Below are 23,204 nucleotides of genomic sequence, written 5' to 3'. Positions count from 1 at the left end.
GCACGACCTACTTTTAAAAAGTTCATGAAAAATGATTTGTGCAAAACTTGGAAATAGTTACATGGATAAAAGTTGATGTAAATCATGAAGAGCACATGGACTTTAGCTAATAAAAAATTGATGTGTGGGCCTATATATCTTTTACCTTTTAAACTTGTTTTGTTGCCCAAAACACCCCCTCAAATGCCAAGGCCCCCCCCCCCCCCCTCCCCACATACTAGGTAGCGCAGATTCGCATGAAATGGCTTGGGCTTGATTTTTCTTCTGATTTTCATTGTCATTTCAGGGAAAAGTGTGGTGAAACAAGTATTAAATTAACTTAAATTATGAAATGTGAACCCCTTTAAATGCCAAGACTGAATTGAAAAAAAAATTGTTTCATGTAATATGTCCGCAGATTTAGCTGGCAGAGAGAGGAAAAAAGTTGTGCTTACCTAGGGTTAAAATGTTAATTTGGGTAGCAAAGTATTTTTTGAAATGTTAAAATATAGCTGTTTTATTTCCATTGACTAAAAATGTAAAGTAAAATGTGATAGATTCATAGCACAGTCAGTTCGCTTTTCACCTTTTTCTCTAGACACAGCGTGAAAATGAGCAGTTTTTGCGTAAACCAATTTCTGCGAGCTTTACAAATATGGACAGTGCTCACTCAAGTGTGTCATTGTCAATTTTTATACCTCCCTCAAAAATATCCTCTTGTATCTTTTTCAATTCTCAGGACTTTTTCAAACTGTATAAACTTTTTATTGATATGCACTGTATATGCATCCAAATACAAATACATTCAAACTTTAATGATTCAAATTTTTGGGGTATTAAGTTATTTATTCAATTTGATCTCCAGTGAGGTCTTAGAAAGTTTGAAAATGATTATTCTCGCTAACCTTTGAGGTATGGTCAAGATATAGATCATGTAAAATATGTTACATCCATTTGAGTGTTACCTACTTGACTCTTTCATATCTGAAGCTCTTTAACTTCTACCTCTTTTTTGATTAGCAAGGAACAGAAGCAGGTAGACCAAACACACCTCCTTCTGCTTCTCAGTCCCCTCCAGTCTCTCCTGTATCCAGTGTAGATCAAGGGGATATACAATATAGTGAGGTAAGGATTCCCAGGTACACAGTTTCATTTTCAGATTTAGGAAATCAAATGAAGTTAAAAAGCAAATGTATTTGTGAATCATAGGGATGTAAAATAGTTTGAGATATTGATATTGAATGTAAATATTCACATCATCCCATCTTTGATTTAATATATCTTTTAATTCATTTCCAAATTTGTGTCATGAAAAAAAAAAAAAAAAATCAAAATAGTACTTATAAAATTAGATGCATGTTCTGCCTACCCTTTGATGCATTTTAACATTTTTTTTTCATGATCTCATTTTGATAGTTTGACCAACTGATGTCTGAAGAAACTGGGGAAAACTTGCCGACCCATCTGGAGACTAGGTGCTAAACAGAAATTAACAAAGTTACTTTGAATACAACACTCTATGGTAGTGTGAGTTTTTTTTTGTTTTTTTCCCCCCGACTTTGTCAGTATAACCTTCACATCATGAACAAATTATTCTAGAATGAAAACACAGTATTGTATGGTGCCTTGAAGTGACTTAAAGTATAAGATTGATTTATCCATTATTCAAATTGTCCCTTTAATTGCTGTGCCAGAAAACCAAAATTCTTGACATTCCAGGCACATACTATTGTGTGGTATAATGTACAGTAGGTCTTTTTGTAATGTACGGGGTACAATATATTTATTTTTTACTTAAAGCAATCTCTGTTAGTTATTCATGACATGGTAATTATGTGCAGACACTCTCTTCTTCGTAATATGTATAAACACTTCATGAAAAACAGTTGTTGATTACCTTTTTAATAACTGAAGGCCTCTCATGTAGTTGTAAATGAGACAATTTTCTCATGTAATTTTTGATTGTTTCAATCATCTATTATACTAATAAGATTTAAAGGCTGAATTTGCTGTTGTTAATTTTTAACAGAGCGCCTTGAGCATTTAATCAAAATGGAAAAGACGCTATATAAATCATATGTATTATTATTATTGAAAAATGCTTCAATTTATTCATGAATTACTTGTTTGTAAATGTTCTACAAAACTTTTCTTAGTATATCTAAAAGCTCCAAGATGATTTTTCATCAGAGAGTGCCTTGCTTCTTAAAGACTAGTGTTTTTTGTTTAAATTATTAGTTTTTACTGAGATGTGTGATGTAGTCTTTAGATCCATGACAGCATTAAAGAAATCTCCAATCATACTTCTAAGAGAATATGCCTATGTTTCCTTGCCTATTAGAAATCAGATTACTTTTAGGTGAATGCCTTTTTTCCCCACTGTGCAATATTATTTACAGTAATGGTATAGTTTATTACGTTGCTGGGATTTTGTTACGTGCTCTTTGTTTGCAAATTATGTTATTTTCTTGCCTAAAGATATATATCTTATAGAATATCATTTATAATATTCTGTGCCTTATACTGTTCATGGATTTATAGTTCCACATTTTTCTTATAAATCATAAAAATTGTGTACCCAAATTACATATGTATGTGAAACCCTTAACATATTTTATATTTATTGTCAGGCATTTGTAATTTTGATGGTAATTATTTTTGCTAGGAATCTGAATAATGCTATTTTTATGAGCACAAAGTAACACAAAAGATTATTTCAAATATAAATTCACTGAAATACTAGACTCATACAAAGACAAAATAAACAGAAGTAGTCTTTATGCTAGCTAATCATCCCTTTTTTTAAAAACATTTTATACCAGAATCTTTTGTAGTTATCTGTAGTATATGTATTTTTTATATGAATCTATGCAATTCTACTACTATATCCATTTTGGTCCAATTATGTGTTTATGAAAATTGCATATACTTTGGCTCTTGTGTGCTTATTGCCACTATCCACCCAAGATATTGTCACTGATCACAGTTAAAAAAATCTGGCTATTTTATTGACCCATCAGTGCAAGAAGCCATCAAATGACTTCAAGCCATATTGCATTTTATGCACTTTTTACTCATATTAATAATATTTATTTCATGATGGTTTGAACTGAAACTGTATGTGTTATGCGTACAGTGCACATACTTACTAATGTGGCATAATTTTTAAGAAGAAAAGGGTATTAACAAAATATAGCAGTCTTACTATGTTCATAAAATATCCACATATTTGAAAAATAGACCAATGGACTTAACAGTACTTGTTCGCAGTTGAAAAGTACTTGCATTATGTATGTTTGTACTTTAAAAGTGTACTTATTTGTATTTTTGTGTCACAGAATATTTTAATTAAAAATGTATATTTCATCATATATTTTCACAATAAAAGTGAATGAAATGAATGATTGATTCCAAGAAATTATTGGTGAAACATGCTTACTATTTGGGCTGTAGTGTCAAGATGGAGAGTATTTCAATATTTTTAATTACCTTTTTTTAATAAATTTAATGAATATCTACAAGATTGGGTATAATTACATTTGATTTGAGACGTAAGCTCAGGCTGTTTCCATAAAGATTGTACAATTACAGTAAATTTGCCATTATTGTACATAGTAATTACAATGGTAAAATAACTTGGCAGCCAATCAAAACTAAGGTTATCATGTAATAGTTACCTTAATTGCAAGTCTTTATGAAAGAAAATTTTTTAATTGAAATGAATCATAAAGAGTTTCTAGATATTGGCATGGTAACTAACAGCAAATGAAAACAGATTCTTCCATGATCTAGAGCCCCATCAAAAAAACGTTGCATCCAAAACTGAAATGCAAGTTGACCTTTTTAGCTATAGCAGATATTTTAACACAATTTTTTGGAAACGGGTCTTATCAGGCGGCTATCTAATGGGAAGAGAAAGACCCAACCAATCAGAACAAAGCCAAGCCTTGCCAAGAGTCTGGTAGGATACCAGCAGGCAGTAAGGGTATTGATAATACACCAGCATTCACCGAAGAGCAGTGCATTTGGCCTAACATGCAACATTCACACACTCTGCCACATAGCTTGTATCAATGTGACTGGTCATCACAAACAAAATTCGCTCATTTATTCATCACTGAGATTTTGGGGCAGCTCTGCTTTGGAGGGTCCAAGGGGGGGGGGGGAGCTGTACAAAACAAACTTTGCATGTGTCCAATCTGGCCACACCCATTCACAGACAAAATCAGATTTAAAATTTTGGACTATGAACTAATCGACTGACTAACAGTAGAGTCTTCATGCGTTAATAAAGTAAAATTTATAACAGTTGCATTTTAGGCTTTTCTCAAATTACTAGAAAAGAAAGAAAAAAAAATTAAATATTGAATTGTATCCAATATGCAATTTATTCAATCACAGAGCCTATCTCAATGGATAATAAATTCAGATCAAATATTGTCACACTGTACTTACTTTGATGACACCAATGCACTGTGCTTTAAATTTATCACACATAATATTAAAGACAACACCGTGAGACGAGACAGATCACATTTTAAAGTCAGATATCCTTCAATATTTATAAAGAGCTGTAAACAGTCAGTCTTGTCCAGAGATTTTCATCTCATCAAATATACTTTGAGTCAAAGTGTCATTACATGTCTATTGTACCTTTTACACTACATGCAATGGAACATTAGGCTCTTTTGAAGAGACCTAAGAAATGACACCACATAGACCTGGTATATGGCAGGCCATTGGGGTTTTTCAATCTTTTTAAATTGTGTATAAACTAAAATATGTAGATATTATTCAACAGTCCTATTCATCACACATATTCTCAGTGCAAAGTATATGATTAACAGGAATTTAGTTGAAATCATTTGAAATACAGACATGTTTATTCTAAGTCTTGTGCAATTTTAGGCTCACATTTCAGCAATAATGTTCCTGGTTCACGGCAATGTACCTCGTCAAAGCTCCTAATACCTCATGTAACCCCGATACAAGCTCACTGCTAAAAATTAGAATTTTAATTAGTTCTCATGAATTCCATATGCGATATTTCTACTGCATAGTAATGCCTTGAAATCAAATGAAATACAGGAATACCTAAAGCACCTACAATAGTATCCAGTGTGGCATGGTCAGTTCTTATAGGCAGCCAAACTTCAAATTTACTCTTGGGAAATGTCAATCCCAACTAATGAGAATTTTTTCATCATTCAAGAATATTGAATCCAATGAAAATGATTGTTTCAACATAATAATGCAAACACAAAATTTTCAACTTTAAACAGGAATAATGACCAATCTGTACACTATTATAAATCATGTGCGTGTTTCATTTTGTAAGTTACGAGCAACTTTACAAATGACTGGTGATCCGTTCTTAGAAACTAAATCATCGCCAATAGAAATCTTGCGTGTATCATTTACCACAAGAAAGGATCGCTAGTCGTTCATAAAGCCACTTGTCACTTATGATAAGCTTTATAAAACAACCACCAGGTGTGTAGAAGATTACATATGAATTGAACTGAATATTCATTGATAACACAAACCTGTTTAGTGTCCTAACATATTAGCTCCCCCCCAAAAAAAAAAAACACAATACGATTAAATGGTCTGTAAGCTAATCTAATTACAATGTCATTGCACAAATCATCTATCATTATTCATGCAGAAAGCCCAGCCCCCCCCCCCAAAAAAAAAGCACTAACACTGAGCAGGTATACAGTGCAGTAACATGAACATATTTGCAGGTCAAATATATTTATCTTTAACATAGATATCCTCTGGCATAGGTGTCCTGCCTATTAACTCCTCTTCTACGTTCTGCATAGCCCAGCGATGCTCAGCAATTTCAAGAGCTTCCCACTCCCCCTGTAGAAAGGCAAATAACAGAATTAAAGAATGACACAAAGTTATTTCAAATCAAATATTTGGTGATATATAGTATTTGTTTTTTGAAATAATGCAACATTTTGTAAGTGCATGCAGACTAGTGTGAATTCGATTACAGATCCAATGCAAATAATGTTTGCACTAGTGATTTAAACTTGATCAATTTCACCTTGTTTATGGTCCGAAAAATTCCCTTATGATTTCGATCGAAAAGAGGATAAAAAAAAAGAAATACATCTAGAAAATTTAAAAAACAATAAAATACATCAGAAAATAATTGTGATATTGAAGTTTTTTTTCAAAATACATTTCATCATCCTATAAAGAGTATGTAAAAAGAGTCTGAAAAATAAGAAAAATACTTTTCAGGGGTCTATTTAATTAATCTGAGCAAACTTATGATTTTACGCATAAATTAGAAAAGAATTTGGTCTTTAATTCATTTTTGTAGATTAAGCCATGAGTAACGTGCATGGCCGCATGCTAATTTTCATCAAGATCGCGTGGTTGACAACCGCGATCATAATGGGAGCAGTCTTCTAAGGCATCAAAGTAGCCAAGTCTTTTAAAGGTTAAAGTGGAAGTTCACCCTGGTAAGTTGCTTTTAATAAAGCAGAAAATAATTGAGAAAAATATTGGTGAAGGTTTGGTGAAAATCCTTCAAGAAATGACTGAGTGATGATTATTTTGAAGTGTTTAATTTGTGATATTGCAGGCAGGCAGCAGTCCCATACAAATTAAAATAAATTCTCATTTTTAAATGCTTCATACTGTATAAGAATATCTTTCTTATAAAAGGGGTAATAAGATGATGTACTTGATCATCTGATGATATATTGAACGTACACGTACATTAAAAAAAATTGCATTTCATGGAATTTTTATCACATGGCATATGGGGGAGCTGCTCATTTGTGACGTCACAAATCAAATCTCTAAAAATTCATAATTTTTCTTTGATGGATTTTCATCAAACCTTCACTAATGCACTTCTTTTGTTATTCTGCATTTAAAACTCATGTCTACTGTCCAGGTGAACTTTTCCTCCATGTTAAGTAATCATTATGAGATGAATGACTTGCAATTTTTAATTGAATCTTCAGTAATTGTTACCATGCACCACAAAACCCACTAAAAGTTATGTTGCGTATGTATACATTTGGAGGGGATCAAGAGTGGTTTTGGTAATTGTCAAATTTCATTTTTCATTTATTTGGCAAAAGTAAACATCTTTCTATGTAAAAATTGTAAGGTTAAATAAAATGGATATACCAATAAAACCAAAGTGCTATTTTTCACTGTTTGAATTAGACTTGTCTTTTGTGATTTTTTTTTTTTACACTGCGATTCCTTCTAAATAAAAATCTAACAGATTTGCCTCACTTTGAACTTCCATAAATTAAGAAATGGGTAAGCTCTTACATTGATTCTTGTCCACAACAATGAACAGGATGTGCTTGATTGCTCTACCAATTTGGAGATAATCTGATGACTCCTGTGAACACTTTATTGATTTCTAATCTTTTTGTTACTTTCCCACAATAAATGGAGGGCAATTGTGTTTCAATGGACTGGAAAACTTTAATCTTCTATTTATCAAAAGTAACACTGTGGTAGTGATTATTCTCATTTGTAAAGAGGGTTAGGATCCAATTTGATCAAGTTTTACATCATTCTAAAGCTGAGAATCTCCTCCTTAAGATGGGACCTTTATCTAAAAAATAGTTTCAGATGACTTCTTTTGGGTTTAGTAGTGCCTGGTCTTACAATTATGATCTTGAAAATGATTGCCAGTTCACTAGCTAAAAATCAAGATAAAGATTACCTTGAGTAAAGTTTCTCAAATATAAAGAAATGAGGCATGTCAACAAGCTGGGATGAAATGTAGAACCAGTTTGTTTGTCTTATCCCAATCTCAAATTCATCAAATAACTGAATCATTTTCTTAATACATGGATGGACATACAGTCCGACATGTCTTATCCGGACATGTTGGGACCAGCACCAATCCAGATAAGGGATTTATCCAGATCTGGGAGACCCAATATTTAATACACACAGCTGCTGCCTCCCCAGGCTAACCGCGGTAGCTACACATTATCTATTGAAGTAGTTGGCATACAGACAGTATTCACTGCAGTGTCAGTGCAAATTATAGGCGGTATTTTTACGGAAATGAAATCGATCGATGGCCAAAACTGTTGGATAATTTACCTGCTAAAATGATTGAGGTATACATCGAGCATACCTCGTAAGAAAGAGAATGACTTGAAACTAAGTTTTACAATTAGATCATCGTTGCGGGTATCGCAGCTTTGCAATGTCAGCCATTGTTATACTGACTGTGGACTCAAACATGATAGATGGCGCTGTCCGTATTGAGGCCTAGCTTTAGCTAGCGAGACATGTGTTGTTTTTACCGGAAAACAAAAGGAGAACGTGATGCAATGTTTGCGCTGCGCCCTGATTAACTAGAAAATGATCCTGCCTAAGTTCTTTCGGTGATTTAGGTGAGATATTTTCATGAAAAATAATGTTGTAGGTAGACTATATTGGAAAATATATGTAATCAAAGTGAGTTTGCGGATAGGATTGAGTTTAGATTGAAATCTCATTTCCGCACGTACTAGATTGAATTAAAAAAAAATAAAAAAATCGGCAAGTGTGCGTCCGGATAATAGAGAGATCCGGATAAGGGGAGGCCGGATAAGAGAGGTCGGACTGTACAAATGACCACATATTCCTAATAAATCCATATTGAAATTTGTGGGAGCAAAAGGAGTGATTTTTTTCTTTTTGCAAGTAAGTAACTTGGTTCTATTTAACAATAATGATACCTTAAATGCTTTGGTTGGGTCTGGAGCCATAGCCATACCCTGATTCATCTGCTGCTGCATCAGACGAGCTTGATCTGCAGCTGTAACATTGAAACAATGGGAGAAAGTCTTCTTTGATAAGAGCTTACACCACATTTTAAGGAATTGCAATATTTCTATATTATCATTTTTTCCTTATTATAATGTGAAACAAACCTTGCTTCCTCTATGAAAGTTGCTATTGAAGCTGCTATTATGAATAGCCTCCTTATGGTCAATTCAGCAAAAATTGATGTCCTTAGATTTAAATATCAAAACACAAAAGAGATAGTGTGACATTGTAACCTCTCTCTCATATTACCTGTGTAATGCAAAAACATGTACATATAAGTGTTTTGTTAAGGACGTACCCCAGTTATGTTTGTGCGCATCCCTATCTGCACATATTTTATACCATGCACATTTATGTCACAATAAGTGAACAGGTGAGTAATCAGCTATAGGTATCAGCTGATTTTTCCAGTCATCGGCACTCTAACAGCAAAACTTGATGTGTTATTTTATGAAGATATTCGCCAAAAATTATCTATTGACCAAATTTTCAAAAGCCTCTACCTCTTCAGACTACTTTACTCTGCAACGCTGCGAATTATGACGAACATGACCTCGAGTTTGATTAAATGAGATAGAGGCGTAGAATTTTCCTTTATGTAGGTACAAGCCTGTTGACACATATGTTGTGTTTTTGAAAGTACAATTGCTCCAACAAAAATGCTGATAGTTTGAAAACAAGCACATGAACCCCCAATTTTTAATATTCACACCTCTTTAGCATACCCTTCTCTACAACCAAGCAAATTTTGTGAAAATGACATGGGTTTGAATAAATTGTACTTCTTAAATTTGTTGTATAAATTTCAAATTTTTTAGATATGTTTTTGTTATCTTTCACACCTTATTCTAAAAATTGAAGGTGCTGCTACTCTTTAAAGAGCAAATGAATGGCAATATGAGTAGATTCTTTATCTTAAGTACATAATTCTGAACAATAACAGTAATAGAGGTATAAACTCAACATTGTGATCTCGTTGGGTATAAAAATGCAAAATTGTTTTTCTTGCACATTTCTGAAGACCTTTCAAATGGGTTAAATTCAAAGCCAGATAGCAAAAAATAAAGCACATGAACCCATGTTAATTCCTGCATAATTGGAATGTTTAGGTGCTAAAGTAACTGCGCAAAATTTTCAAAATTTCATTTTAACTGTGGAACGTCCTTAAAAATAGCAAAACTTTGAAATGTCATAACTGCAATGGGGAAATCAAACTTTCTATCTTTCACAGATGTTAGAATAAAATCAAAACAACAAAAATAGAAAGATTTACCATTATTTTCTCCCAAAATAAGAGAATAGACACTCCTGAGACCAAAGACATTCAAGAAGTACCAGCTGGCTGATGAAACCCATGAGGCATCAAGGGATGCAAGCTCTACTCCTCTTTGTAACATTGGTTTGAATCGCAATGTAAGAGGAAATGGAACCTTGGCTGCGAAAAGTCATATAAATCAATGAATCAAACACATACACTTGTTATACGGAGCTGATGATACCAAAAACAATTAGTCTGGTTAAATGTATTGAGAAAATGAACAGAAAATAATTGATCACTTATTTCTCGACATAAATTGCAACATGTAAACTCTGCTCTTTATGAAGTACACTACCTCTACCACCTACCTAAATCCATACCGTGTACAGTGTGTTATAAAATAAGTCAGGAAAAAATCCAATGGGACCAAGGGCATTACCCTTAAAAGTGCTATCTGGTTCAATGAAAAATGCCGGGTACTAATTCATTAAAACTATTATCAATTGCAAATACATAGATTCTATGACTAATTTACAATAAGCCAATCAAGCAACAGTTCTAATAGATAACAAGGAGACTTGTAACCTGTCACTTATGACACTACGGTGCGTATCAAAAAAAAGTTTACACAATGAAAAAGCCCTGGGAATTAAAAAATATACAACATGTGGGTATTTTTTCACATATAATCTTGGGTTTGGGTCTCATCTATCCAATGGAAGTAAAAGTTTTGACAGAATGTTACACTTGAGTGAGCACTGTCCATTTTTGTAAAGCTCACAGAAATCTGTTTGCACAGAAATGCTCGTTTTCACGCTGTGTCAAGAGAAAGGGCGAAATCAAACTTACCCTGCAAAACATTTCTCATATATTTCCCTTGCACTAGTCAATTGAAAAAAAAGGATACATTCAAGCATTTTGCATCAATTTTTGCCACCCAAATTGAAATTTCAACACTTAGTAAGCACAATCTTTACCCTTTTTGTGCCAGCTGGATCTGAGGACATAACTGAATCTGAACAAAAGTTTATATCAGACATCTCCAGCATTTTTTCACTGAGTTTTTATTATTTAAGGTGGATTTACATTTCATTTTTCATTTCATACTTGTTTCTCCACACTTTTTCCAAAGTTGACAAAGATTAACAAAATGAAAATCAAGCCTAAGCCATTTCATGTACATCACAGCTCAGTGTAAAGCAAAAATAATCATGATGGCCTCGGTGTGTAGGGGAGTGGGGTAGGGCGCAATGTACTCTTCGAAGTGTTTTGGGCAAGGAAACAAGTTAAAAAAGGTAAAAGATATCTTCAAATCAATTTTGCTAGCTAAATTCCACATGTTCTTCATGATTAAGGTCTATTTTTATTCGCATAACTATTTCAAAGTTCTGCGCAAATCATTTTTCACTAACTTTTCAAAAGTAAGTGGTGCTCACTCAAGGCAAATATTTTTTGACAGTTATATCGTCATTTGCTTTAATGGATCTGTACCAATGTTAAAATGTGGAAAAATCTTCAGGATATTACGAATGGATGAATATACAGGATATTTTCTAATTGTAAACTTTTTTTTATACGCACTGTATAATGAAACAAGGCTCTGGATGATAAAGTTAACTTACTAATGACAAAGCCAGAAAAGGTCCAGTTGATCCATCCACCAATGACAATCATTGGTAAGATATTGGTTAGGTTTCCTTTCAACATGTCTGTCATCATAGACGGGTCTAACAACAACAAAGAAAAAGCATGCATTATCAATGACAAATAACAAACTAATGAAAATAGAACTGGTTTCATTCAAATTATTTTGAAATATATATTGAAGTGAAACATAAAAGTCATATGTTATATAAAAGTTTAAATTGGCTAAACCTTTGTGAAAATCCTGTTTTACAATGGCACACTTAGACTTAAAAGCTGAAAGATAACAAGGAGAAGAAAAAGAGAACAAGGAGAAGAAGGAAGATGCTTTGGATGGACAGACTGCAGTAGTTGTTAGAAGAGAGATGGGTTAGATATTTGGGAGTGGGCTCACTGGGCAGTCAATGCACATTTTGATAGTTACAGGTAGAGGATTTTAGAACGGTATAACAAGTTGGCAATGAGAGGGAGAGAGAGAAAAACATCTTGATTTCATTTCGAGAAATCTGAACTTCAACACTAATTTTTTTTAAGGAATTAAAATATTCCACAGCTTTAATCCATGAAGATTATGCAAATGTGACATCCACTATCAGATTTTAATTGCAGATGATTTGATGATGTGTCTCAATATTCTTGTTCTCTCTCTACACTTTAAACATACCTGTCATTGGGTTTTGAGGGGGACCTTCTCTCTTCTGAGTCTTGAAAAATCCAGTCTCCTCATCATTGAAGTAGTGTTTCCTCATAATGAAGGACTAAATAGTAAAATTAAAATAAATTATTCAAAGCGTCATTAATCTCAACAGAAATGCAGTTTCTCTTTAATTTCTCATTGCTTTCAAAACAACATAAAATCATAAACTTTTTTGGTAACCAGATAAGACCAATTTGATCTTGACATTTTATTATTATTATTATTTGTTTGGCGTCACCTGTGCCAGAAAGATTTTCTGTAAGGATATAAGAAAAATGTTATTAATAAGATTACTTCCAATTCAACAATACAAATCATATCCCTCACATGCTATAAACTCATACTTTAGATATTGTACAATGAAACAGAACATCAGTTACTGTTCCTACAGATACACCTGTAACTGCATTTCAATCAAATCTTTTATGACCAAATAATCTACATGTACAGGTTGTATTTGACTTAAAAATTGTATGTGCATGTGACATCTCTCTCACACAAGGTCCTTATCTATTCCCGTCATCAAGAGCTCCTTACATTCTGTCATCTCGAACCCAAGCTCTCTTTCTCTAACCCTCTCGCCAGTTTTCAAGAATATAAAATGCTCTCTCTACTGAAGTAAGGGATGCTGCTAGCTGCTGTTCTCAAATCCTTACCTTCCTTCCTTCTTACTCTTAAACAATCCCTCTTTGCCACAAGATAAGAAGATAAATTTTAATTTCATTTTTGTTGGGCTTCTTCAACTATTATATTCTTAATTATATTCCATGATATTAGTTAATAATAATAATTATATAGGATTTGTATAGCGCACGTATCCACCTTGCTAGGTGCTCCTATATTACCCCGGCTAAGCTAGTCTACGGGGCGGCCTGTCTACCAATTCCTTTTTGAGGAATTACTTCCTGCTGGTACCCATTTACCTCACCTGGGTCGAGAGCAGCAGTGTGGATAAATTTCTTGCTGAAGGAAAACATGCTATGGCTAGGATTTGAACCCACGACCCTCTTTTTGAAAGGCGAGAGTCGGAACAACTAGACCACGACGCACCCACACTTATGCTTATATTAATTTACTGTGCTTATCTCTATATTGCCAGATTGGATCAGAACAGACAATACAATACTCACATCATTTTTTATTTCACCAGTCTGTAATATTAATGACCAGTAAACCACCATTATAATCATTATTTTTCAATCCTTCTATATTTAAATCTAAAACATCAATCTGCTTATGCATTTTCATTATTCTTTTATAAAAAATTCAAATTTCACAAAACACAGAGCTACATTATTTTGTGTAATTTGTATGTTTTGTAAGTTGATATTTGTACACAGTGCTACATGTCAGGGGTGATAGGCTTCTGAGCAACAGCTATTTATTATGCTTTTATCACCCCTGACCAGCGTGAAGAACTGCTCCATTCTGTATTGTTTGTATTTACTACATGTATATAAAAAGTCATTTATGTTTTTATCATGATTTGGTCAAATAAATAACAATAATAATAATAATATTGCAATTTTCTGTTGAAGTATATATCATTGTCATAAAAAAGGAAACCAATATGGGTATGAACATTGATTCTCACCTTTCTTGGCAAAAAGCGTCCATTTTCTCTCAGCAATCTACTTCTCATCAGAGCTTGACTGCAATAAAAAGAAAAAGAAAATTGAAAATATTGTTAATTGGCAGTCAAACTCAGAAAAGTACGAGGTTAGAAATATAATGACATTGAGAGTTGATTTCCACCACAATATTGTGCATACAAATACAATCGTATCAAAACTAGACAGAAATTTTCTGTCTGTATGTTATTATCCCGGGGGGGGGGGGGGGGGCACTTACATTGACCGTATTGACGAGTGGATACCATGCGTGACCACAAAAACATGTAAAAAGGATGCCTTTTTCAAGATAGGGCAAGTTACGTACATAACGTAATAAAGGTGTAAAAAACACTAAAATAATGAAAATAGATATCTATTTCGCTAGGAAAGCTACATATTAAGGGTCAAATTTGCGAGGGTAAAAAAAATTGAAATGTTTTATAAAGGATGTACTTTTTGCCCCAACAGTCAACACTATGTAATTGTGGGAGGTATGGCCGTACTTAACCCAATGAAGTAGGTAAAGGTAAAACCGACGGCCGTGACATATAACAATTAAAATATTGCTGTACTTGTTAAGGGTTCAATTCAGAGAATACTTGCCAAGAGTATTGTTTTGTTTACAATACTTGTTAAGGGTAGGGTTTCACACGACAATACATGTACTTGTTAAGGGGTGCATTTTCAGAATATGGAAAATACTTGTTTACTTGGTCACGCATGGTATCTACTCATCAATGGAAGTGACCCCCCCCCCCCCCCCCGAGTTATTATCAAGACTCTCACTCCTTCACAAACAGACATCATTGTATGCAATTGTGCTTACCAATGGTTGCAGGTGATTTGTTAACAAAAATGAACAAAAATAGTTTCAAAATACCACGAAAAACCCAGAAAAATACCACTAAAAATCCTCCTCCTGCTCTCTTCCTCTCCTTTTTTCACTTTCTCAGTCTCAGATTTCTTTTTTCCCTCTCCCTTCTGTGTTTTCTGGTTAGTCAGGACTCGTTGCTTTTATGTTATTTGGCCGCATGTATTTTCAATTTTGGTTTATCATGATGTGGATGCATGTCATAATTTAATGCAACCCTAAAACGATAAACAACATTTCTATCTGTTTTGCTGTTTCATATGATGTAGAATTCGTGTAAATTGAGATTTTTGATGTGATGTTGCGTGTATTTTTATGTAAATTCTTGTAAAGGGTTATGCTATTTGACTTTTCAGCCACTATAGATACTCTTGCTGTAATAAATAAATAAACAATTATATAATATAACAATAATAATTGTAATTATTCAGAACTAAAATGTAAATTTTATATATATAACTATTATTTGTTAAATAATAATCTTCTCTAAATTGTTCTACAAATGGCGCCTCATAACGTACATGTAGCTCAGCTCCGATACGTCATTGTGAAGTGAGTCAAGGGTTGAGCCCATTGTATTACGCAGCGTGGGAAGAATTTTCCGTCATCTGTTTGGTAAGAAACTTCTCATTTTTCTTATTTACAGTTTCATACTTTAATACATATTATATAATCTTAAAGGTATGGTAAGGTCCCCCAAGTCTGCGCACATGTGTATCTGCGTGATTCTGGTAAAAGATACGTATCGACCACAAAATTTACACTTGCAATGCCATAGGGCTGTTATCGTTGAGAAAATTCTCTATCGATATCATGCTAAAAATATCTTAACGATATCAATAACTATTGACAAAAGAACATAATCAGTGGAGATGCCGTGGCTGAGTGGTCTAAGGCGCCTGGCTATACATGGAAAGTCTGGGGTTCAATCCCCGGCAGCGGCACCTATGCCCGTGAGCAAGGCATTTAATCTACAATGCTCTTAATCCTGCTTTCAAATAAATGGAAATGCTATATGCATTATTGGTAAGTAGGTGTGCACATGTTTGAAAAAGAAAAAAAACATTTTTTATGCATTACAGTGATGAAACATACATGTACTCGCGTTGGTCAAAATTTGTATCTGCCATTGTACCAAGAACGCTTTAAAATCCGCATTCATCGGATTTAAATGACTACATGTACATAGCATCTTTTAACATACATATTTAGCATAAATACATCCTCACCTTTCACGTTATTAACATTATTTTAGGGTTGGATGAAGTTTTATTGATAATTTTGGGGCTTTTTGGGCATTGTTCTGAGCAGTCAACATCTTTTGCCTATCTCCATTTTGATATCATGCTGTACATCTTCGAACGCACTTGTAGAGGGCAGCGACACACGGCTAGGCTGTGTGATAGCTACCTTCTACGTTAGTTGGTACTTTGCTAAAATTGAGCTTGCCCTTGTGATGTTTTCGATTCGATCGAATGGAGTCAAGTGCAGTCACAATGTTTGGATTGTCATGGTCTCACCCCCACTTCGCTATACAGTGCGTATAAAAAAAAAGTTTACACTTTAAAAAAGCCCTGGAAATTCAAAAATAAACAACATGTGGGTTATTTTTTAACATATAATCTTGGGTTTGGGTCTCATCTGTCCAATGAAAGTAAAAGTTTTGACAGAATATTACACTTGAGTGAGCACTGTCCATTTTTGTAAAGCTCGCAGAAATCTGTTTGCGCAGAAATGCTTGTTTTCACGCTGTGTCAAGGGGAAAGGGCGAAATCAAACTTACCCTGTGAAACATTTCTCATACATTTCCCTTGCACTTTTAGTCAAATGAAATAAAATGGATACATTCAAGCATTTTGTAACAATTTTGCCACCCAAATTGAAATTTCAACATTTAGTAAACACAACATTTTCCCTTTTTGTGCCAGCTGGATCTGAGGACATAACTCAATCTGAACAAAAGTTTATATCAGACATCTCCAGCATTTTTCACTGAGTTTTTAACATTTAAAGTGGGTTTACATTTCATTTTTCATTTAATACTTGTTTCTCCACACTTTCCCCAAGCTTGACAATGATTAACAAAATGAAAATCAAGCCTAAGTTATTTCATGTAAATCACAGCTCAGTGTAAAGCAAATATCGTCTCGATGGCCTCGGTGTGTGGGGGAGTGGGGTGGGGCGCAATGCACTCTTCAAAGTGTTTTGGGCAAGGAAGCAAGTTTGAAAAGCTAAAAGATATCTTCAAATCAATTTTACTAGCTAAATTCCACGTTTTCTTCATGATTAAGGTCTACTTTTATTTGCATAACTATTTCAAAGTTCTGCGCAAATCACTTTTCACTAAATTTTCAAAAGTAAGTGGTGCTCACTCAAGCGGAAATATTTTTCGACAATTATATCGTCATTTGCTTTAATGGATCTGTACCAATGTTAAAATGTGGAAAAATCTTCAGGATATTACAAATGTATAATTTTACAGGATTTTTTCAAAGTGTAAACTTTTTTTTGATACGCACTGTATAATAGCAAAGTGGGGATGAGATTAAGCCTGAGTCGAATCGATTTTAAAATCGGTGATCGATCGATGTCATCGAGCGCCGGTGCTTCGAAAAAAAGAAAAAAAAATACGTCGGCCGGCCAATTCTTTTTTTCTCGGAGATGTCTAGATGGAATAAAAATAAAAATAATGCCAGTATGAATACTTCCATATGAACATAACATAATTTTCTGACATCGTCAATATTTTTAGTATGGCCATAAAATCTTATTAAATCTTAATTATTTAACATCCAATAATAATATATATGAATTTAGAGCTCGATCCGAGACATTCGTATTTATTTCGATCGCATGCTCTTGTGTATAAAATAAACAATGGATTACATGTATCATATCAGGATTAATTCTCGAACATCATCATAACTCATATTCCACAATCATTATATCAGAATTGAATACCAATTCAAATGACCATCCAGAGAAAATTACATATTATAAAATTTATTCCCATCAATTTGGAGCTCATTTTGGATCCAACTACACTATCTCAAGTTACAGTGCTCTCCGCTGGTTGCACTTGTTTGCTGGCAAGCACGCCTGTCGTTTCGGGAGAGTGAGTGTACGGGGCTGCAGTCGGGGCTAGGTGTGTGCGAGTCTGGACTTCGAATGCTATTTGATCGAAAATCATTTGGATCGACTCTGCGTGATTCATATCTTTAATATTGTTTCATTTTAAACTTATATGCTGTCATCATTGTTGAAGATATTTTGGGAAGAATTCTGCATTGGTCCCCGGCCTTTTTTGTGTTTTGTTGGTGGAAACAAACAAACAAACTTTGTTTTGTTCTGTCATCTGCTTGTGCAACGCTCACCCGGCCAGCGCATACCGTCAGTGCTAGTGCAGTACGTGCATAGCGCATCGACGTGACCGCGCAGCCGGAGCAAAAAAAAATTGACTCGATTTTCCTCGCCTTCAAAATTTGATGCATCGATGTTCGATCAAATTAAAGCTGTCGAACACCGGTTTTCAAAATAATCGATATGACTCAGGCTTAGATGAGATCATGTTTTGTGGCTAGTATTTTGTTTGAGTAATTTCTGTTGCTATTCTGTGCAGTTTGATGAAAAGTATGTTTTCCGTGATTTTCCGTTTGAAAAGCCACTTTCAAAGGGCCGTTTACGTGAAATTGTAGAAAATCACTGTTTCCCTACATAATAGCGGATATTATCGATAAAGAGAGAAAGGTTATCTATTTCGCTAAGTGGCAAAAACAAGTGATTATCGACAGGACTATCGATAAAGACATTATCGATAACAGCCCTAACATGTATTCATTAAAACATCTGACTCAAAATGACGGAAAAACACTGAATTTCTGGCATTTCATGTGACAAATGCAGCATTTCTCATCAAAATCCCAGAATCATGTGTAAAGTGAATGGATGCCCAGACATGGGGCACCACCTTTTTGTTCAATCGGAAAATGATTGGCCAAGGTTTTTTTATGAAAATGTTTTATTTCTCCCAGATTTTTGGCACACTTACTCATAAAAATATAACTAAGGAACATTATCAACTGAAATTTTCTTAAGAATAAAAAAAAACAGGTTTAGTCTTAAGTAATTCAAATTTTTAAGTGTGCAGATGATCGACATTGGGCCACCATCATATGAAAATTTGATAAATTCAGTGCTTTTCGCCAATAAAATTTGTAATTTAGATGTGTATTTTCTAGGGAAATCCATCATTGTTTACAGGCTTCTACACGGATAGGGTCCATGTCTAGGCTCTGTGATGAAAAGACAAAGACAAATTATTAAAAACATCATCAGAGTCCTTTAAGGATAGGCGAAGTATGAACAGAGATCTAGAGATCCAACTTTAGAATCTTCTAAACAGATTTAGAGTAAAAACTCTATTGGACGGTTCTAAATATTGGATGAAAATTACTTCATATCCCTACCTACAACTATAGGGACTCGCACTGGTGGGAATTGCATGCATGTGATACATGAACATGCCTGCTATTGAAATGCACACACAGTACATAGATCCAGGTTGCTGCTCAAAAAAAAATATTTCAGTGGTTAAATCCAGGAGTAAAAATCCATGATTTTGACTTCCAAAGATCCTCATGACCCTTGCTAATTATGGACTCCAAAAGATCAATGACTAGAAAAAAATGTTGTAAGGGGGAACCGGAAGTGATTTTGGCTGGAAGTATCACCGCCAAGATCGCACATGTTTAATCTAACGCAAGAATATCTGATTATAGTAATAATAATTTATAATCACATATTAATTTTTATTATTTGTTAAATAATAATTTTCATCTCTAAATTGTTCTTCAAAACGGCATTTTGTAACATCGCTTATCGAAGGTACGTCATAACAAAGCGGTTCAAGGGTCAAGTCTATATGCGTTGTTTACAAATGGATCGAGGGATCTACACCAGGGGCCCGTTTCATAAAGGACTTGCAACTGTTGTAACTTTGCCATAATGGTAACTACCATGGTAACAGGGCTCATCAGCCAATCAGAATCAAGGTTACCATGGTAGTTGCCATAATGGCAAAGTTACAACAGTTGCAAGTCCTTTATGAAATGGGCCCCAGATTGGTCTGGTAAGAAACCTCTAATTTTTTATACTTAGTTAAACTAACACACTTTTTACACCTTCATACGCCTACTGCGTATGAAGGTGTAAAAAGTGTGTTCATAGATAAATAAATAGATACAAACCGATTTCACCCGCTAAAATAAATATGGATTTCCTAGGGAAACCCATCAGGGTGTATAGGTCTCGCTTATGCCTGTATATGGGAAGGGTTTCAAGGCTCCGTGATGAAAAAGTATATATGTAAAAATATTTAAAATATCATCACGGAGACCTCAAGGCTAGATTCAACCTTCTTCGGCATCATCAAGAGTAATCTACATCATGTATGTAGAACAACATAGAAGAAGAGGGAAACTACAATGTAGACTCAGATCTAGAGCCTAGATCTAGTCATCATGGTCATGCTAGTCTTGAGACTAAATGAGCGCATTAATAGCATGTGCATTTGCCGCACCGCAATACACCTTATCGCAAATAGCATTCGTCGCGTGAGGGCGTTTTTCACCGCAAAGGCTCACGGGAATAAAAAGGGAGCAAACGCGGAATCGGTTTTCGGGAAGCCATACAACGCCATGTTTTGTGTAGTGTCACTCAAAATCCAGGCTTTTTTAAGAGTCTGATTTTTTCATATTGAAATTATTTTGGATATTTGAATGTAGATTTATAGAACAATCTTTGCATCATGATTGCACAGTGAAAGTATGAACTCAATGCTCACCGTATTTTCCAAGATTTCTGGGGCTAAATTTGGGAAGATTTTGTGGGAAAAGTGAACATGGTGATTGCGGGCATGTGCCGATCGACTGTAGAAAAGAGCACGTCGGCGATCAGAAGAGAGCCTGAGGCTATTTTTCCATTAAAGAATATTGATGAGAATTATAATGTAGACCATGATATATATTTTATCTCCATAACTAGTGAATTTAGCTAGTTTTTGTTATTTTGGGGGGATATAGTCCTTTGCAAATGAGTTTTGGGGTTTGATCATTACAAGATCTAATGCCGGGATCTAATAGAGGGGGGGGGGGGTGAGACTAGAGGATCGAGCGGCCGGAGCTCTAGACCAAATATAAAGTATATTAAAATAAGCTAGTGTGTATATACATATCAATAAATACATATAAATAGGTCTATGACATGCAGAATAAAGATTAAATAAATCCCTGAAATAAAACATTTTATGATGCCATATACAGGGCAGTTTATAATCACTCGCGTCGCGTGCGGGTTCGTAATCACTCGCGTTATGAATTTTTTGCGATTTTTTTTTTCATTTCGGTGCGATTTTTTTTCTAACGGTGTCTTCAATGGGACAAACACGCTGGGAAAATAAAATGAAATTGAAATTCGAGTTTCGTTTTAAGCCGGCAAGTGCCTTAAATAAGATGTACTCGACTTCTGTTTTAACATAACAAACAAGCAAATCAGCCATGTGGCTCAACTAACTTAGAATAGATCCGGACTTCTACTGTGTCTTATACGAGGACTCCGAGTCGGAACTTGCCATATCTGCCACATCGATATTACATCGTATCATTCCCATATGCGGACATGCCTACATGCAATGGCCCCAAGGCGGCCGGACCCGGCCGCGGTCGGACACGACGTGCATCGGTAGCATGGAGCAAGCTAACGTGAGTCGAGCTGAGTTAGATCCCACGTTATATATGAGGCGCCGATTGTACCAATATTATATAGAACAATTATTTGTTATATAATCATTATTCATTAAATAATAACTATTATTTATATATAATTTACATTCTATTTGTAAATAATTACTATTATATAAAATAACATTTCTAATAATTTATATATAATTCCAAGTAATACTTCATTACTTGTAAATAATAATACCAACGCGACGCGAGTGATTACGAACGCGAGTGAATATAATAAGCCATATACAGGCACTATAGTATTCTCCATGGTCTCCCTCAGTCTAACCTCTCTGTAATTTCATTGTCTGAAAATTAAGCAGCTGATGGATATTTAATTCATATAAATTATATATATTCCATTACTTTAATATTATTTTAAAAATTTGCATTTTAAATTAATTTCATCACATTCAGTCACTAATTACTTCTCTCACAGATAATGTACCTTAATTTCATTATTTTTAAAACTTATTTTCTCTCATTATACTTTCATCTATTCTCATCCATTATTTTTTTTATATTTAATTAATTATTTTAATAAAACTTCAGAATGTCCGGCCATGATCCTGAATTACATGCAATTATGTATCTGTGGAGAGAAAAGAAAACACAGCTCGGTTAATATCTGAATAGAGTCATGATTGAGATAATTATTTATGAAACATGTATTCTTGACAATCGATTGATATATTACTAAAATATATAACTAGGATAAAGTAATCAAATCTACTGCAGAGTTTATTATTGATCATGCATCATTTTATTAATTCCTTGGGAATTCCGGGACCAGTTTCCTCCACTGCCTCGCCGACGTACTCTGTCCCTGGGCCGAGAGTGCCCACAGTCCGTGCAAACGGCATGCATACAAGCACACTTTGCACAGCCACAGCCTGGTCTCAGTTGTACAGCTCAGAATACGCACAGACAGTGCGCGAAGATGAAACAAAATTGCACTTGTTTTCATAAAATATGTGGTAATTCTTGCAACTATAGCTAGCACATCTATCTCTGCCACCCATATTTTTAATTAAGAAGAAAAGTGATGTTAGACTACGGAACAAATATGACGAGGCGTTTACTGGAAGTTAGCAAAATTTTGGCTGCGGGCGTCGCTCGAGTTTTGATACACTAAGCCTAATAAGCCTGGAAATCGTACACTTTATTGTCGGCTGCTTGCGTTCGCATGGTCGCATCCGGACAATAGGGGCGCTATTCAGTAGAGGCACACGGCCAATATTGGAGACTGTCTCCAATGTGGGAGATTATCTCCAATATCAGAGACTTTTGTAAAGAATTTGGGTATCCATTTTCAGTTTTGGAGACCAATTTCCTTTGTTTACATTTGCTGCAAAAGAATTACCTTGGCGGCAAATAAAAATGTGATAAGGAGATTCCTCATGAAAAATTAGCCCTTTCAGTCAGACGGCAGGTCCCAAGAAAGTGGCTTCTTTCATCCATGCATCTTGTTTCCTATTGTTCTTCGCCAACGTTACAGACGCGTGCGTCGGGTAACGTTGGGGAAGAACAATAGAAAACAAGA

At 34.5% G+C, this 23,204-nt stretch overlaps 2 protein-coding genes across 2 annotated transcripts in view; one reads left to right on the top strand and one right to left on the bottom strand.

Moving 5' to 3' along the window:
- The window catches only part of LOC129257059 (stabilin-2-like), a 79,991-nt gene extending 76,611 nt beyond the window's left edge, over positions 1–3,380 (top strand). Inside the window, exons 47-48 of the mRNA XM_064097332.1 lie at positions 1,000–1,104; positions 1,396–3,380. Coding sequence (XP_063953402.1) covers positions 1,000–1,104; positions 1,396–1,461 — 171 coding nt within the window. The 3' untranslated portion in view covers positions 1,462–3,380. The remainder of the gene's footprint in view (positions 1–999; positions 1,105–1,395) is intronic.
- Positions 3,381–4,343: 963 nt separating this feature from the next.
- LOC129257060 (ER membrane protein complex subunit 3-like) lies at positions 4,344–14,044 on the bottom strand. Its single transcript, XM_054895291.2, has 6 exons — positions 13,990–14,044; positions 12,363–12,456; positions 11,677–11,781; positions 10,070–10,231; positions 8,706–8,785; positions 4,344–5,847 (listed from the first exon to the last, which is right to left on the bottom strand). The coding sequence occupies exons 1-6, from the start codon at positions 14,035–14,037 to the stop codon at positions 5,728–5,730; spliced, it is 609 nt and encodes a 202-aa protein (XP_054751266.1). The 5' UTR covers positions 14,038–14,044; the 3' UTR covers positions 4,344–5,727.
- Between the last annotated feature and the right edge of the window lie 9,160 nt (positions 14,045–23,204).

This window comes from Lytechinus pictus, chromosome 3, assembly GCF_037042905.1.
Source record: "Lytechinus pictus isolate F3 Inbred chromosome 3, Lp3.0, whole genome shotgun sequence".
Lineage (NCBI taxonomy): Eukaryota > Metazoa > Echinodermata > Echinoidea > Temnopleuroida > Toxopneustidae > Lytechinus > Lytechinus pictus.
Note: the sequence above shows the minus strand (reverse complement) of the source record. Positions and strands in the feature narration are given on the sequence as shown.